The sequence below is a fragment of the Pomacea canaliculata genome, linkage group LG14 (assembly GCF_003073045.1).
Source record: "Pomacea canaliculata isolate SZHN2017 linkage group LG14, ASM307304v1, whole genome shotgun sequence".
In the NCBI taxonomy this organism is placed as follows: domain Eukaryota; kingdom Metazoa; phylum Mollusca; class Gastropoda; order Architaenioglossa; family Ampullariidae; genus Pomacea; species Pomacea canaliculata.
Genome location: NC_037603.1, coordinates 6,331,731 through 6,348,988, shown reverse-complemented (window position 1 = coordinate 6,348,988; position 17,258 = coordinate 6,331,731). Strand labels below are relative to the sequence as shown.

The 17,258-nt window shown below is 35.3% G+C and overlaps 2 protein-coding genes across 3 annotated transcripts; one reads left to right on the top strand and one right to left on the bottom strand.

The window, feature by feature from the left end:
• Window positions 1–496: 496 nt before the first annotated feature.
• On the bottom strand, window positions 497–5,626 carry LOC112555177 (S-formylglutathione hydrolase-like). Its single transcript, XM_025223437.1, is given in 10 exon segments — window positions 497–1,347; window positions 2,090–2,191; window positions 2,406–2,597; window positions 2,599–2,626; window positions 2,962–3,026; window positions 3,503–3,627; window positions 3,959–4,057; window positions 4,372–4,460; window positions 4,791–4,866; window positions 5,526–5,626. Coding segments are annotated over 9 exon segments (852 nt in total). The 5' UTR covers window positions 4,862–4,866; window positions 5,526–5,626; the 3' UTR covers window positions 497–1,266.
• A 160-nt stretch (window positions 5,627–5,786) lies between these two features.
• LOC112555176 lies at window positions 5,787–16,936 on the top strand. Of its 2 annotated transcripts, XM_025223434.1 has the most exons (17): window positions 5,787–5,944; window positions 6,315–6,356; window positions 6,647–6,720; window positions 6,977–7,045; window positions 7,394–7,457; window positions 8,742–8,880; window positions 9,270–9,335; window positions 10,309–10,432; window positions 10,753–10,852; window positions 11,430–11,488; window positions 11,727–11,791; window positions 12,411–12,563; window positions 12,735–12,777; window positions 13,073–13,187; window positions 13,580–13,661; window positions 13,982–14,051; window positions 14,198–16,936. In XM_025223434.1, exons 1-17 carry the CDS (start codon window positions 5,884–5,886, stop codon window positions 14,522–14,524), a joined length of 1,653 nt encoding a protein of 550 aa, XP_025079219.1. In that variant the 5' UTR covers window positions 5,787–5,883; the 3' UTR covers window positions 14,525–16,936. The 2 variants fall into 2 exon arrangements, with proteins under 2 accessions (XP_025079219.1, XP_025079220.1); XM_025223435.1 differs by lacking the exon at window positions 9,270–9,335.
• Window positions 16,937–17,258: the final 322 nt, after the last annotated feature.

The window sequence follows — 17,258 nt, the reverse complement described above, 5'->3', positions numbered from 1 at the left end:
CTTAGATTAACGAATTCACAAACAGCGAGTCAGTCCAGCTAATAATAACCTGAAAAAGTTTATAACTTTGTGTTTTCTGCTTACGGTCTTATGGGTGTGTTATGGCTGACAGGGGAAAAGCTTTTATTAAATATCATATAATTTCAGTCTTGTTATATTGGTATGTTTTAGCGACTATGATACACGTATTTTGAGTAGTATATTTTTCTGTATATTACATCAGTTTTCGTAAAGTGCATTGAACCTTCTATTTTAGTGGGCGACTGCACACAAAGGTGCAGTAATACTTACTTTTATTTGAAAAAAAAAACAAACCATGTAATCAAAATTTAATGGTGATGTTTTGTTAAGTTGTACACAATGTTCTGTGAAATATATTTCATCTTTAAAAAAATCATCTCACATATTACTTGCATTAACACATCTTTAAAACATACACATGCGCGCACACACACAGAGACATTTGGGTGGGGTGGGGAGGAATGATTTGCAGCAATTTTATTTTTTTAACACATTTTTCGCATATACTCTCACAAACAAATGGACACATTATGATATAAAGTATTATTGTTATTGCAGCATATGCACTGAATCACACATAAAAATCATATTTCAATTTTCACATTTTAGTAGTGAAACTAATTAAAACTGAGAAATGACAATGTGTGCAGTCATTTAAGCAGTAATAAAACAATTTATCTAAATGAAAATAATGTAATTCAACAACAGTGCATTTAACATTATCAGAGCTTTCTATATAATAATGATATCTAATTATACCAGCTTTCCTTGTCGCCACATCACTCTACTGAGAGTTATGCTTGTAAGCTCTGACATACTGCCTGAACACTAATTGGCTGATCTCAACTCTAATTATAATTACAGTACACCCAACACACACACACGACCAACACACTAAGGACAATTACCCTTTAGGAAAGCTGTAAAACAGACCTGTAATATTTATGCTGGTCGTGTAAACATAAATTTGTCAGCCACAAATAATTTATGACCAGTTTGACATTTTTCTCTAAAAACAAAAATATATTTACTCTCACTCTAATCACACTGCACCTTAAGGATTTCCACTTACTTATATTCAATAACTCATGCACACATTGTTTAAATTTCAATTATTTCCTTCTCATGATATATTAGAAAATCTGAACCTTAAAACGCTGTGAGCCCTTTAAAAGTTGCAGGTGGTTCTGTCCGGGAAGCTTAGAAAAAATAGCAGGTAAGTCAGTCTTCAATCTGCAAAAAGTCTTAAACCTTGAGAAATTTGGCATGATGACGAACATGGTCTTCAATGAAAGTGGCAATAAAATAATAGCTGTGGTCATATCCCTGCAATAACAAAAACAAAAACAGACTGAAATATTGCTTAGCAAATGTCACAAAAAGATAACATGACGAAACAACAAAGAAGACTTAAAGAGACTGGCAGCTAAGGATACCAAGCAGGGATAGGCTCACAAAGTGTCAGAGAAACCAGATTTTAGTCTTACATCATATGTGTGTGGCATTACTTAGTGACCCTTCAACTTCTTTACTCACAGTTTTAGACATTCTGATTCTGCATCTTCCTCTTGCGCAACAAGAATGAAGGAAAAGTACACTTCTTTCTCTGAGCCCACATCTTTTAAGATGCATTATAATAAACTATGTACTCAGTGTAATAAGACTGCAGTGAAAATTACTTTCATTCTGCCAGCAATGAGAAAAATGACTCATCACATTCTGTACATCTGATGTTAAAATAAATCACAGAAAGAGGGCCTGTGATCTTACTAATGTCAAAGAATGCTCCCAACATATGGTATCTGGTCTTCTTTACTGGCTGTAGCTCTAAAGATATCAGCATACCCATGCTCATTCATGATGCCAAGAACGTGCCCACTTTCTATAGTCTTGTATCTCAAGAAAGGGACAAGTTATTCATTCTTCTGGGAAACACTCCCAACTTCAGCCCAGTCATTTGAAAATTTTGCATTCTGACTGAAGATAAATTCTAAAATTGTGACATTTTTACACACATACACAGGCACACACTTTCGTTTTCTTAGAGTATTTAAAGTAAAAGATTAACCTCTTGCATGCGAAGAATAATGGGAACCTTGTTGACTGTGCAGGCCTCCATCAGTCTGTCAGGCAGAAGTTGACCATCTGATAGAAAATTGTCTTCTTTACCCTGTCACAAAATCCATTAAAACATTATTCAGGATTACTTCTCTTAAGAAATTGCTCGAGACAACATATTTGTGTTTTCAAAATGTCTGAGAGTTTCATATTATACACAAACATTCCTCCAAGCTGATATATACGTGAAAGCTAGTTCCTGCTCTATCATACATATGAATGTATCCACGTGTATACCACACACACACACAGAGTAATGAATGTACCTGATCAACAAACAGCTCCAGGGATGGACCACTGTATTTAGCAATCAAAGACGTTGCATCATATTGCTCCCACATCTGAGTGTCAGTGCCCAGGTAACCTGTGAATGCCTTCTGACCCCAAGGACATTTGATAGGATTGCAGATTGGAGCAAATGCACTCACAGAGCGAAACATTCCAGGGTTCTTAAGAGCACAGAATCAAAGCACCATGACCACCCATGCTAGAAAATAAAACAGTAACTTTTTTTAAAAGCTATATCTTCTTGTATTAATCCTTAAAAGCGTATTTCATCAGTAGAACCTGCATACATGTCTTTAAAGAAATCTGGGCTTTGAAAATCTCTTCATAGATCTGTATCTAAGTGACTGTACTGTACAGGATACTGCCAGGCAAACCCAAGATCTCTGTAGGAAAGTTATTTCAGTTTTTTAATTATTTTTAAATAGAGCTACAGTGTACACTTACCCTGAATTAGATGTTTTATGAATCAGAAGAATAAGCAAATAGGTATACATCAAAAATAAAAGTGCTACTACAAGTCTTCTCTCTTCTTACCTGTGTCCAAATATTGACTGTCTGTCAGGAATTGTGGGGAAGTTAGTACTGATCAGTTTTGGCAGCTGAAACAAAAGCATTTTTTGTATATATATATATACTTATATTTACATACAGCTGCTTGAAAGTGAATATGAGAGTGTATGTGTGTGTCCATTAGGTGTACACACCTTTATGCATGGTGCTTATCTCAAGTGCTTTGAGACTGGCTGATGTTGGCACCATATAAATGTGATTATTATTATTGGCTTTCCCAGCTCTTTAGCAGATATAGCAGAACCTGTAACTTCATGAAGGCATCAGACTATTCCAGAAAACATTTTTTAATTTGAAAAATAAGAGAACTGAAACTCCACAAGATAACATAAAAACGATGAAGTCTTTCTTTTTTAATGTTTGACATCAAACAAATTTAAAGTTACATATAAGAAGGGTAGATAATCTGGACTGCCAAGATCAAAGGGAAATGGGAAAAATAACAAAGTGTTATTCTACAAATAAGTCTAAAACTTGATTGGCACATCCTATTTCCACTAGGTACCTCACGTGTGACATAGGAATACATCCTGTAGTTGTTTTTCCACTTGTCTTGTGTGGCATCAACATAAAAGCCTGCACCAGTGCCAAAGTCATAACTGTCATCTTCTCCCTGGATCCCGATACCACCTGTAAAAAAATCAAATATCTCACATCACCTGTAACAAAATCAGATACCTTACAACACCACGTGTAACAAAATCAAGCACCTCATGTAGTCGGGCCCTAGATTTAAAGTGTTTGATTGTTGGGAGGGAATTTCTGTTGTTTGCGAACACACAAGCCATCAACAGTTTCCTTTCCAGATTTTATTTTCAGGAAACAAGATGGCGGCTGAGGATAAGCGGCACACATGGTAGACTATGCACACTGGTGCAACCAGTGTAAAAATGGTAGGGCACAAAAAGAGGAAAACAAAAGTGAAGAATAAAATCCTTAAAGTTCTAACAGTAAGACTCACGTGGGCTAGTATCTGGGGCCACAATGATGAGTCCAAGTTCTGAAGCATATTTCTGCACTCCTGCTTTGGTGATGAAGTTCTGCTCTGTGCAAGTTAATCCTGAACGCAGACAGGAAAATGATGCACACCAGCATTCAAGATATCAGTGCAATAAGCTACCACACTTTGATGTGTCTGCAAGATGGTTTAAGAGTTTGTTAGGCTTTCCCAAAATTTGAAACTGAGTATTGCTGAAGTCAAAAGAATCAAATTTAATAAAACTATGTTAACGGCTATCTTAAAAAATGCAGGAAGGGTATATCTGATAATGAATTTGATGAGAAAAAATACTATGGTTTGATCATCCTCGGAAGGTTTCGTACTCGTTTGTCAGTAATATGTAGCTACTCTAATTATCATTCTTCTGAGCGTACCTGACAGCCAGTAAAGTACAGGAACCTTCCCAGTTTCTGCAGCAGGTGGCAGGTAGACTGCAAACCTCATGACACATTTCAGCTCAGTACTGCAAAAACCACAAAGTTTGCAGTGAGTTATATGGTGCATAAACTGTGTGTTCTGGTGATGTGTAGTAAAATGATATTGACACCAACACTAATGTGTTGAAATGATTTTAACACGAAATTCTAAAGGGAAAAGTGTCAAATATTGTACATCATAGACATATATTACAGTTAGTCAAAACAAAACATGAACTCAATACCTATTCACAATTATATCAATGAATAGACATGCATTACTTTGAAAATATTAAAAGATAAATGATCATAACAACTAAATTTAAAATTTAAAGAACAAAATTTAAAGATCTTATCCTCAGACACTACAGACCTACCTTTCGTGGCTGTAAACCTTTTGATATCCACCAAAAATTTTGTTGCTGGAAACTTCTTGCAAGTTAGCCATATTGCCTGAGGGAAGAAAATATAAATATGGTGATCATCTTTATAGATCAAAATAAAAGCAAATATCATTATAAAACGTGTAACAAACAACTTTAAACACTCCCTTGCAATGACTTTTATGTATAAATGTTTGAAATCTTTTAGCAAATTTTGGATTTTCAAATTAAAGAAAATAAACTTTCAGTGACTCGGAAATCGACCTTCAGTAACAAGCCAATGAATCAGATATACAACATTTTAAATCTTTTCAAAGGAAGAATGCAGAGCAGAAGCATGCGAGGAATATTCTACAGCTGTGAAGTGTGATTTCTATGCGTACTGAAACTGTTATTATATCATCATTTGTCCATTGTGAGTCGAGAGACAAGAAATTAAGGAATGAACTACACACACCCGGATATTATTTTTGTATATTTCGCGACTCCAGACTTATATGCGGCACAGAAGACGGGTTTGAAAATGAACAATTCCGAATTCACTCTCGTATGATAGCGCCGACAGAAAAAAAAACAAACTGATGATAAGCCGAAGTAAGGATTAGATTATGACTGATACCGTTCAATTTCTTTTTCGAGATGCATCATCCTCTTTATCTTCCGACGAAATCAGAAATATGCAATGGACTCACAGTACTAAAGCACTTAATGCCATTGCCTGAAACTTACCTGCACTTCTGCAAGTTAACAAACAAAATAATCGAACGTGATCCTGTAGGTGTGCACAGCGAACAGACGGCAAATGGCAGGGCGAAGTGCAGAACACCGGATATAATTACGCTGTTCCTTTAGAAATAAGTTCTAGATATTTTTACAAGAAATTTCAGTAAAAAAATTTTTATCCAGTTTACAATATTCACGCACACCTTTGTAATGCTTATATTTTCTTTCTATGCAACTTACATGTGCTTTATCTTTTTGTAAAAGCAGAGAAAAAAGTGCGCGTGTGGATTATTCCACCGAGCAGAAGGATGTACACACGTTGCCAGAGATTTGGATCAGAGGTTCTTTAGATCTGATGTAAATAATGGCTCATTCTATTATCAGTCAAGCAGCAAAGTCGCCTGCAGTAGTTTATATGCAAGCATGTAAGTATCTCAGTTTTTGTCTTGGAAATGCATTGGGGGTGTTAAACCCAACTGAGAAAAATTCGTCTGCACAAGCTTTACTCCATGGAACTCAATGAATCACGCCAAAGGCACATATGTTCCCTTGGAGTCAGTCTCACAATCGCAATACAACAGTTTGCTGTTCAACAAATTTAGCAAATACCATAAAAAAAAGCTTTACTTCCCATATCTCTCTCTGGTAACAGACTTATAACTGAGGCTTTCTCTCTCAAGAATGAATTATAAACAACGACAGTTCTTTGAAGAGGTTTATGTGATTCTGCATGTTTGTTCTACTGATTTCACTGTTTCGATCAATCTTATCACAAGTGTTTTATTTCTGGGACAGATTTTGTGACAATTGCTACTATCCTTGGAACTGGCATTCTGGGTAAGATCATCTTTTTACTGTCGCATGTGTATAATCAAGAAATGTACTCAGCTGATGAGGAAGAAATACATAGACACCAATTATTGAAGATCCCCAACCTCTCATGTGAAAGTTGCTACATTATGTTTTCAAAGATTTTAATACTTTGTGTGTAGTGGGAGTGGGGTAAGGAATATGGTGTAAGCATGCATGTACATTAAAGCAGAAAAATGTATTGTCTTTTAGACTTTTAGTGTTCAGCACACACTAAGACACATGCAACAAATGCAATGTCTTATTTTTATTTTCAGGTCTTCCTGTCACGCTGACCCAGTCGGGGTTGTATCCCTTCCTGATTTCCTTTATCCTGGATGCAGTTATGCAGGTGAAGAACCATAAACATTTTTGAAAGATTTGTTTCCTTTTGCTAAATAAAATCTCACTTGCTGGTTTGACTTTCTCAAGTCTGTTATTCTGAACCTTTAACTGTTTTAGTATGGCAGCACAAAAAGTAAGACTAAGGGACAAAATCAAGGGTGCAGTAGATGAATGATGGTGAGGGAGCAGCTGTACGTACATGATTGTATGTGAAACAAGTGAGGTCTAAGATGACATAGGTTTTTTAAATTTTATTTTTGCAGAGCATCCTTATCCATTTCTTCACTGATCTGCTTCAGAGAGCCTATGCTATGCAGCTACATGATCCAGAGGTGGGCTGTCTCTCATTCCTTTTCTGCCTGCATTTGTTAAAGTTATATTTAATAGCAACATGGTTTTCCTGTCCCTTGCATGTTGCCCATGTCTCATTCTTATTCCTAAGCACTAAGGGCATTCTCTTTAGGAGTGTGAATATGCGCTTTACAAATTTTTGCATTTATTATTGTTACTTTATAACAAAAAGGGTTTCTAATTATTTTGATGAAGCTTGGTTTGAAATACTTTTCTGTTATTTTTAGTTATAAAGATTATTTGACTATATTTTTCTATATAAAGAATGAGTTTGGACTTTATATAAGACTGAGATGATGCAGCTTTGATGGAGTGTTGACTGCATACAGGAGGAGGCTGTCCCACTAAGCAAGATGGTTGAAGAGGATTTCAGCCTAGACTCTGAAGACAGCGGTAAGTAAGCTTAAAAAATGTGTGATTTACATTTCTGTCACAAGTTAATTTTTCTTAAACTCTTATCTTTCTTATTACCACTAATGCCTTAAATTCCAGAATGCTTTTCTTGCAGTTGTTGACCCTAATCTTAACTTTTTAGATATATTATACATGCTGTAGCAGGTCAGCATCACATTAGACATCAAGTGTGAACACAGGTAAGTCTGAAACATTGCAAGCCATGTATTTTTTGGAAGTCACATTCACTTTCATTGACGAAAGTGTACTTTTCTGCTTTTTTTGTTGTTTTAAATGGTAGCAGCAACATCTACTGATGTTGAACAATCTGATTCAGTCTGTCTCTGGATACTCAGTCACCCTTTCATAAATCAACACTTTACTCAAAAATCAAGGTTATGCTTTGCAGATTGTTCCAGATCTTGACTAATTCTCATCTAGGAATATCTTGTTTTTTAAAAAAGTTAACGATATAAACATCTGTTTTGCATTTAAGGTTACCATCCCTGAAGATGGTATTTGTACTAAACATTGAAATTCTGCTATCTTTTAAAGTAAGTTAATAAATTACAGTTGAACCACAGTTTTAGAATGTACCTCCATCTAGAAGAAGCACTTAAATAAGTAACATTTGTGCACTGTGATGAAACCTATTTGTCTAATGAACAAATTGAGCATAATATAAAATAAAATAAACAACAATTATTTTATGATCAACTGTTAAATAAAATACAAGCTTAGGCTTTGGAGGAAAATTTCATGCCTTTGCAGTTTGCCAGTGCAGATGCTGCTTTCGGATTTTTTTTTTTTTTTTATCTGTTCACGCATCAGGTATATTCAAAATTATAGGATTTTTTTTTTTCCTATTTTACGGATCATCGTTTTTACAGTGGGACATAGTGGTTCCAAGGGTAGTAAAAACTAGATTTCTTACAGCAGGAATTTACATACCAAGGATTGAGTGTATATATAACAAGGGACGTCATCAGATTTTGATCATTTTGTGTATACCTATTAGTTTTATTTACAGGATTTACCTTTTCTAAATCTCTTACTATTAAGCTTAACACCACTTTTAATGTTATAGAAGTATGTGTTTAACACTATTTTAAATCAGTATATCAATGCTAATTAGCATACACTATCTCTTTCTGTTTTCTTTCTGATGTGCCAAATTGTTCTCTCATTTGAAAGTCTGATGCATGCTGCTTGTGGATTTCTTTGTAACATTATAATCAGAATTATGTAAAGCATTACAAGGTAATGTTTTGTTGTTTTACACAGGGGATATCGTGATGAAAGAGATCAGAATTCCAGAAGCACAGGAAAGAGCAACCCACTTCCCGAATCTTCACTTGCTGGGGAAGCTGTTTTTACCGTGTGGCATTCAACAGATGTTTGATGCCCTTATCATCCTTCAGTTGTAGGTTTTCTTTGGGGTAGGGGGAAGGGGGAAGGTTTTTTTTTTTTTTGGTTGTTTTGTCAAGTTTGTCATTGATGTGGAGAGGACTGTGTCACACTGCAATTTTAGAATATGTTGTAAGCTGGTGTTTTTAGCCATCACTTCTAGTGAGAGATATCATAGCGCCTGCTGTTCAGTTCCTTCTTAATGTAATCCTTTTTTTGTTTAACCTGTATTTAGTGCTTTCTGCTAGATTGTAAACAAACCACTCAGAAAAAAAACATGATTACCAGCAGTACAGATAATGTGCTTTAGCATTGTGTATAGACTATAGGCATTGGCTGGAAAAGGGGGACTTTGACTCTAAACTTATGTCTGTCCTTCCCACATCTGCTTTGGTTTGTGCACAGCATAGCACTATTGATCTGCTATGCTTTGGCTGGGAGTGAGGCATATGCACAGCTGATAGGGACAAGGTGAGTATCATTTCATTTTCAAATGCTTTAGCTTGGTTTGCTAGGGCTAGCAACTTAATGTGCCTTGCTTATGAATGTTAATGTTCCTATAAGTCTGAAAATATTTAAATTGACAGGGTTGGGTGGAGAAAAGACATTTAAGTTGAGAATTATGTTTTATGTAAGCACATTTTCTTGAACTTTGCATAGTTTTACTGATGTGTGTTACAGACTGCTTTAAAGAAGTAAGTTTCTTGATTGCTACTAGAATACTGTCAAAAATCTAGCCAGTAGCCTGTAGTTTGTTGCTTCCTTTGTTTAGAGACATAAGCCTTGTGTGAAAGAAAGAATATGGCGTTGATACGAATGCTGAAAATGTTTTTCAGAAAATAATTCATTTTCACTTGTCGCATTATCCGTGGGTAAACTTATATTCACACACATGCACACACACAAACACACAAAATTTTGATGCAGTAGGAGTAAACTATGGGAAGTTTGTTAACCTGTTTATGATAATGTCAACAAACATAGCTGATAAAATAAAGCAGTGGATCAAAATTATCTTGAATGATATGGTTGTGAAGGAGAAAAAGACTAGATAATGTAGATAGCAAACAGGAAGACCCAGAAATCTTTTATTTTTGTCTGTTGAAGGATTTGCATATTAGCATCAGAGTATAGTGTTAACAAAGAGAGAAAGAGAAGTAATATAGGAGATATTTGAATAATAATAGATGTCAAATCGAATGTTTATTTTCTGTAATTGTAATGAAGACTACTTACAATCTACTGATTTCATTCATGTGATTTAAGAAGTATTTTTAGATTACATTTTTTTCATATTTCTCTTTTGTGTTTGTGTTGATCATTAACAAAATCTGTCAGGGAAGTTTCTGATCACTCAGCACACAAGATGACTGTTGTCTGTAACTATTGCTTTTGATTTTTTTAATGTTCTTGTGTTTGATATTAATTGTGTGCATTACCACAGCCACTTCTACGTCATCCCTGTCTTTGTGTGGCTTCTGACTTTGGGCATTATATTTGCCATACATCTGATTCAGCCAGTTGTGTCCATCCTTACCTTCCTTAAGGGCTCAGTTCTCCTGGCTACGGTTAGTGTGAGTGTGTGTGTGTACAGAGAATGTTGTGTATATGTAAGTGTGTTCATCCATTTGTGCATTTTTTGTATGAAGGTGCTTATGTATTTGCATTTATTTTTCTGTAACTATTCTGCTCACGAAAGTTAGTTTATCACACAGCACTTGCAACAATTCTTGATTAATTTTATTTCCTCTTTACAGCACCCATCTGTTATTTTGCAGGTTAGCTGCTGTCAGATACTTCTGCTCTAGATTTACATTTTTGTTGGACCCCTTTCGTTTGTGTTAGTATCACACTTTTGTTATTTTTAGTTGTTACTGTTTCTGTTCAGACCCTTGTGACATTTTATGTGGGAATGTCAGTGGGCCGAAAAATCAACAATGATTTTACATACATTGGGGCTCCATTTTTGATGGGTACAGTTGCCTTAGGTGAGTGATTTTCTGTTCAATTATGGTAGTCACATTTCTTCCATTTTTGGTCTTAAAAACACAGAAAGGGGTGACTCTTTAAAGTCAGAATTACAGCAACATTAGAGGGAGTGAACATGTAACAGTTTCAGAACCAGGAGAAATTTTGCGTAATCTGAAATATGGAAGGAGAGATAGGACTGTAACATCCATGTTGTAATTAGATGTTGTGATCAGTGTTTGATGGTTGACGTTCTTAAGTCTGAGCAAACTGTAGTGTGCATAATGTAACTTCACTGCCTGTTGTGACTTGTGGAACCTCAGTTATGCAATTACCCTGGGTGTAGTCTGTTAATAAACAAAATTCTTGGTTGGTTTCTTACATCATGCAAAAAGCATCAATAGCCACAAACGTTTTGATAGTCCCAATATCTTATGCCTACACCTCTTTTCAAAGCACATGTTGCTAATTAATGGAAGTGAAATAATTTAGCTTCCAAACCATTAATTAAGTATAAGAAATAAAAACAAGAAAACAGTAATTGAATATCTGTATGCCAGTCATGGTGAGAATAAATCCATTTATGTTTGTTGACAGGAGGAGCTATAAACACAATGCCATTTACCTATGAAAAGATACAGTACAAAAAGAAACAGGTAACATTAGATTTAGCTTTGTGAGATAGACATATGATGCAGTTCTTTGTGTTAAGTGACTCTTATCCTACCATTAAACACTTATTTCTTCATCACTTTGAGGGTTTTTTGGCAGTTGCATCATTTATCTTAGAAAACCCTTAGGGTTATTGAAAAACGAAAACTGAGATCTTTGTGAGAACTTGATTTATAGACTGTATTCATGTCTAAATAGACACTTCATGTTTGTTTCTCACAGATAGCAAATTACAGATTAGCTGTTCACCTGGGCCTTTGGACTTGTGTTGTTTTAAATATTTTGTGGTAAGTAGCCTATGACAGGTTTGTTCTTTGTCTCAAATCTCAATCTTTTGACATTATAAATTGGTGCAATGTTATACAATGTTGTGTTGTGATTACTATGATGAATACACTCCTTTAGACAGAATTTAGTTTAAAAATGGATTTTCAGATAAGGAAATTGTCATTTTATTTATCCTACACATCTTTTTTAAAATCATATTGTTTCCTGGAAAATCAGAAGGAACATGAAAATAAACAATTTTGATTTTAAAATTATTTAACCATTGTCTCCATGAGTTCAAAAGGAAACGAAGATTGAAATTTGGCAAATGTCATTTTTCTATATTCTTAATACCAGTGAAATGAGTCCTTATTGTCTGAAACTATAGTGCAACAGTCTGCACAATTATTTCATCTAGTTTTGATAAGAGAATCTTCATCATGACCACCACTGCCACCATTCGAATTTCTTTAGTGACACTGTAGACAGATTCTGCGCACCTTCCAGAAAACTCAGAAAATTTGTTGTTCCACCTAGCTTAAAATACAGAGTTGTAACCACTGAAGCTTTAAGACACACAAGAGACATTATAGGGCATTGTCTTGGGCTTCATCTTTCATTTGCTATCTGTGTGGTTAGGTGCTGGTCTGTGCTGTATATTGTGCCCCAGACAATTGCCCAGGCTTGTGCTGAACCTTTGTTTCATCAACCATCATCATTGGTAGCTGCCAATGTATCTTCAGCTGCAGATCTTTCTGGGATACAGTGCTATGGAAAACTCTCTCTTCAGAGGTAGTTTGTAAAAAGAACTGTATTTTTCACACTAGTCTGTACTTTTTTTTCTTTTTGCATTAATTTTTTACCAGCTCTAGCTCTTAAATCTTCTGCTTTTTTTTATTCTGATTGTAAGCACAGTGTTAGCATGATCTTATCTTTGATCACTGTTAATTCTTATTTTTCCAGTGCAAAGCTTAATGGAGAAATCTCTACATTGCCACTTACAGAAGTGAGTGGTTTTACTTGTTTCATAACTATGTTACAGCTGGACAGATGATCTTCTCAAATAGCTACTCCCAGAGTTTTTAACTCTCATTTTCACAAAAACGTTTCTTTTGCACATACCCATCTTGTTGGTGACATGACAATCTGTGTAAGATGTTAAGAATGATATCTAGCTTGCCCAATATAAAGAGTGCAATGCAAACTGTCTTAATGTTGCTCAGAACTATTGTAATATTGCGAAGAACCATGCCCTGATTGTTTTCGTTTAGTGAAGTTTGATGTCTGCGTTCATTCCGCAGCTGCTGACTCGTGACTTTCCGAAGTATTTGTGGGTAGCAGTGTTGATAGAGGTCTTCATTATGATCAGCATCACTGTGTCCTTTTTGACTATTGGCAGTGCACTGCATCACACTTGTAAGTTCACCAGCATTTTTTGTCAAGAAAATCTTTGATTTAAATCAGGTACACTTATGTACTGTTGGTCTTGGGATCTGCTCACTTAATAAGTGAATGGAAGTGACACAATTTAATCCAAGATTTTTATAAAGAGGCACATTTCACCATTATAATTCCTTGCACATAAATAATTTTGATGAATTTCAGTTGCCTTGATTTTAATCATGTAGGGAGTACTTGAAAGTATCTGTAAGGACTGGATCTTTAAGAAGTGGAACATTTATATATTTGTTATTTGAATGAGCCGTGACCATATACTTATCTACAGTGTTGAAAGGTGTTCAACTATATTATAATACATGTGCATATGTATATGTCGTTATGTGCATGCATGTGCTTTAAAAAAACAGTGACAGGAGTGGTACAGACAGTTGTGGAGGCTAGAGGTTTAAATCTGGGACCTAACTCGTCTAGGTGTTGTGCAAAACAGTGGTAAGTGTGCCTTTAAATTTATTTGACAGAATATTTACAAAAGATATAAATAGAAAGTACTTCAGCATATTTCCTGTGAAAAAGAGAGCTAATAGTCAAGAGAGATAACAAGTTATTTGATAGACTGATCATCATAACAGGTGTTCGTACGGGACATGTCTGGGGTGGCAAGTGCGTATGAAGAAAGATCCCAGTGGGTGTCAGTTGTGATAGATGATTACGTTATAATCAGATGTTATTACACCATCATTTCATGTGGTCGTATCTGTTAGTACACCTTAATTTAAGCCAAGCCAATGACTGACGTTTACATTGGGCAGGCTTATAACATCCATTGTCTCCATTCTGGCCTTTGCTGTAGTCTTCATTGTGGCTATGCTCGACCCCCAGGTAATTTTACCTGCTTTTTAGTTTACAGTTGTACGTGAGATAATTTTGTTGATGTTTTATTTTAATGCCATTTGATGAATCTGATTTGTTGATTCAGCAATAATTTTCAACATTTTTCAACTGGAATAGCATTCTGAACATTGCAGGGCTTTGTGGACATCTTGGAAAAGTTTGCCTCGCTAACCCTCAATGCTCAGGCAGGGATTTTTGTCTTCTTGATGCTGCTGTCAGCCAGGAAACACCGTTCACTACATATTCCTTTGCCACTGCCAGACTGGGCATACCTCTTTATGTGGACTATTCCTATTTTCTTTGGCTCTGCAGTACTCGTGGACATCTACAGTACCATTAGAGACATCCTGTACCCAGAACACCTTGTACCAGTTCTGATGAATATTTCTGCCCCAATTCACTCTTCTGGGGTTCCAGTTTCTACGCTTGCCAATACTGTACAAAAGTCTACAGTTTTTTAACCTGTTTTAAGATTCAACAGCAATTTGGTGATGTAGTTTACATATCTTGTGTCTGTTTCGCAAAATGCTAAGTCTGACTATGTGTAACATTCCACAAAGTGCATGAATGTATTTTTGTAAGTATTAATGTTGCTGTCACAAAGTGTTCTACAATGGTGGAATGTGGATCCAGGCGAAAGAAAATGAAAAAGTAGCTTTTGTATTTAATATTTGTTGAAGACTGTTAATCCGAATAAATGCTTTCAGTTGACAGATAAGAGAGACTGCACAAGAACACCAAAATTAAAATGTTTCTGCTTCAGCAATCCATCGCAGTAAAGACTAAATGGGACCTGCACATTGACATGTAATTCATGTGCATCTAGCTGCATGTGTGGTAGAAACTTATCATTTACAGCTGACAAGAGTTGTGTGTAAATCTGGTTGTGACACAGAATGTGAGAGAATATACTCATTTGTGATTATTTTTCAGTAATTATTACCTTTTTTTTTTTCATGTGATTTCCCTTTCCTTGGCTTTACTCACAGTCAAGTTATTAGACTTATTTTGTGGAAGGGACAAAATGTAGAAAACATTGTTACTGAAGGGTCTAGGGTGTCCAGTTCTCTAGTTCTTTAACATTCCTGATTGCATGCTTGGACATGACCTGATACTGTTTACATTTCTTCATTTCATTTGAAGAGAGTATACTGTATATTATGATTATGATTTTTGTAAAAGAATGTTTTTAAAGTTTCTATTTATTTATATACATATTTATACATCCACATCCTAGTCCCCCATGCACATGCCTAGTGCCAAGCCATATGAGTTTATTTGTATTTTCCACTTGGTTATGTGATGTAAGATGCTTGGACTTTTTATTTTATTTTTCATCATTCACTCTTGTGATAGCAAAAGATATGTTTAAAATGTTTTTAAAGCTAAGAAATTCTATGGTTTCAGATTATACTTGAATTCATGAAGCAGCCAAGATTATTTCAGTTTTACTTGCTATGTATTGTTATTGCTTGCTGAGGCCTTCACTCTGAAACTGTATATCACTACTCAGCAGTGCTTCCCCCCTTTTCCTACAAATCCTACCCACCCACCACACACACATACACTCCGTGCTTGAAGTAATAGATCCGTCTGTGACATCATGAAGTATAAAATATACCATGAAATGCAGCAAAACAAATGAACAATACTACTGTTCTCGGCATAATATTTTATTGACAGCATGTGATGTCTGGAATAAGCATTTTTTGTACAAGTGTTATTAGCACTGTTAACACTAGCAAGTGATTTAATCATTGTTAAGGATGATTTAGTTACATTATATACCTTGTGATGTTAGGAAGTACTCTTAACAGTATTTCTTTTATGTCTTACAGCTAGTGATGTATTGCCTTGTGCAGTTTTATAGATCACATGAATTGTAGTAGGCTACCATAGTTTTAAGTACAGTATTATTTTTGGTGCAGTTCATGGATTACTTTCTGGAATTTTGATGTTCTAGCAAGATATTACTATTTTTCTTTCTCCTTGGCATGCACTCTGATTTCGGCCTGCAATTTTATGTAAAATCAGTTGACCCCATGTGTAACTCAGGGGGATTTAATCCCAGATGTAACATTAACACTGAGAAATGCTCTTGCAGAGGTTTAAAAAAAAAAGTCCTAAAACTTTCATGTGTGATACCAGTTATCTTCTCCATCTCTTAACATATTTAGCAGTTAAATGTTAAGATCTGCTTTCTGCTTTTGCATAAAAAGATATCCACTACTATTGTCGTCATCATCTTCATTGAAGTTTAGAATAACTCTAACACTGAATAGATCATTATGCATTATTAATGCACTTGTAGTGAATCCAAGAACAATGCACTTGGAGTATTCAGCTGATGCAAAGTTTTTCACATGAAATTGTATAATTGTGGAAACAATCATAAACATTGCAAAGAGCTCATTCATGTGACTTTTATGTAGGTCTGAAATCCTCCACTCATGTTTTGTCCACAAATCTTGGCTCCAACTTATCTCTTTCAAAAAATGACAAAGTTTACAGGGCTGATCGATGTTTTGTTCTCCAGGCTTCCTACTCCACCCTGTGTGTGTGTTCATGTATAAAGGTGTATTTTTTATGCGTACGCTAAAAAGGTGTTTGCATACCTGTAAGCCCTGCTTTGGTGCTAGGGAAGGGCACTATACAATGCACTGTATTATTGTTATCATCATTGTTATATATTCTGACAAAACTAAGTTATTTAATTTCAGTTATCTCTATACTCTGCAACAAAGGTACTATATTAAACTTTGTGCTCCAATGACAAGGAGAAATTGTGGTATTATGCTTCATATATATCTCTATTGAGATATGACCAAATATTATATAAGATTGAAGGAAAAATAAATGACATTATCTGACCACTAGTTTCATTTTGTCCTTTTTCTGTTTGCAATTACAAAACTGCTAAATAACCTACGCTATAAAGCGCATGACTTCTATTAATTTGTGTATCACTTAACACAGCAAAGCCTCTAGAAGGTAATTTGTTGGCTTTGAAAGAAGTTTTGGTGTTTGCAAGAGGAGATAACATGGGGCTGCAGGTACACCTTTAAATGCGTCGTTTGCCGTCTGTTGATCTAAAGCGGATTCTTGTTTTTAAAAACAAAATAAACCCACTGGTCGTTGGATCGTGACTATGAATTGTGGACGATTGGCAAAGAAGATGATGCCGTGTGAAAGTCA

Coding starts and splice junctions, on each gene's coding strand:
- LOC112555176 (XM_025223434.1), top strand. CDS start 5,884: ATGGCTCATTCTATTATCAGTCAAGCAGCAAAGTCGCCTGCAGTAGTT. Junction 12,564..12,734: donor GGAAAACTCTCTCTTCAGAG/GTAGTTTGTAAA, acceptor TTATTTTTCCAG/TGCAAAGCTTAATGGAGAAA. Junction 12,778..13,072: donor CTACATTGCCACTTACAGAA/GTGAGTGGTTTT, acceptor TTCATTCCGCAG/CTGCTGACTCGTGACTTTCC.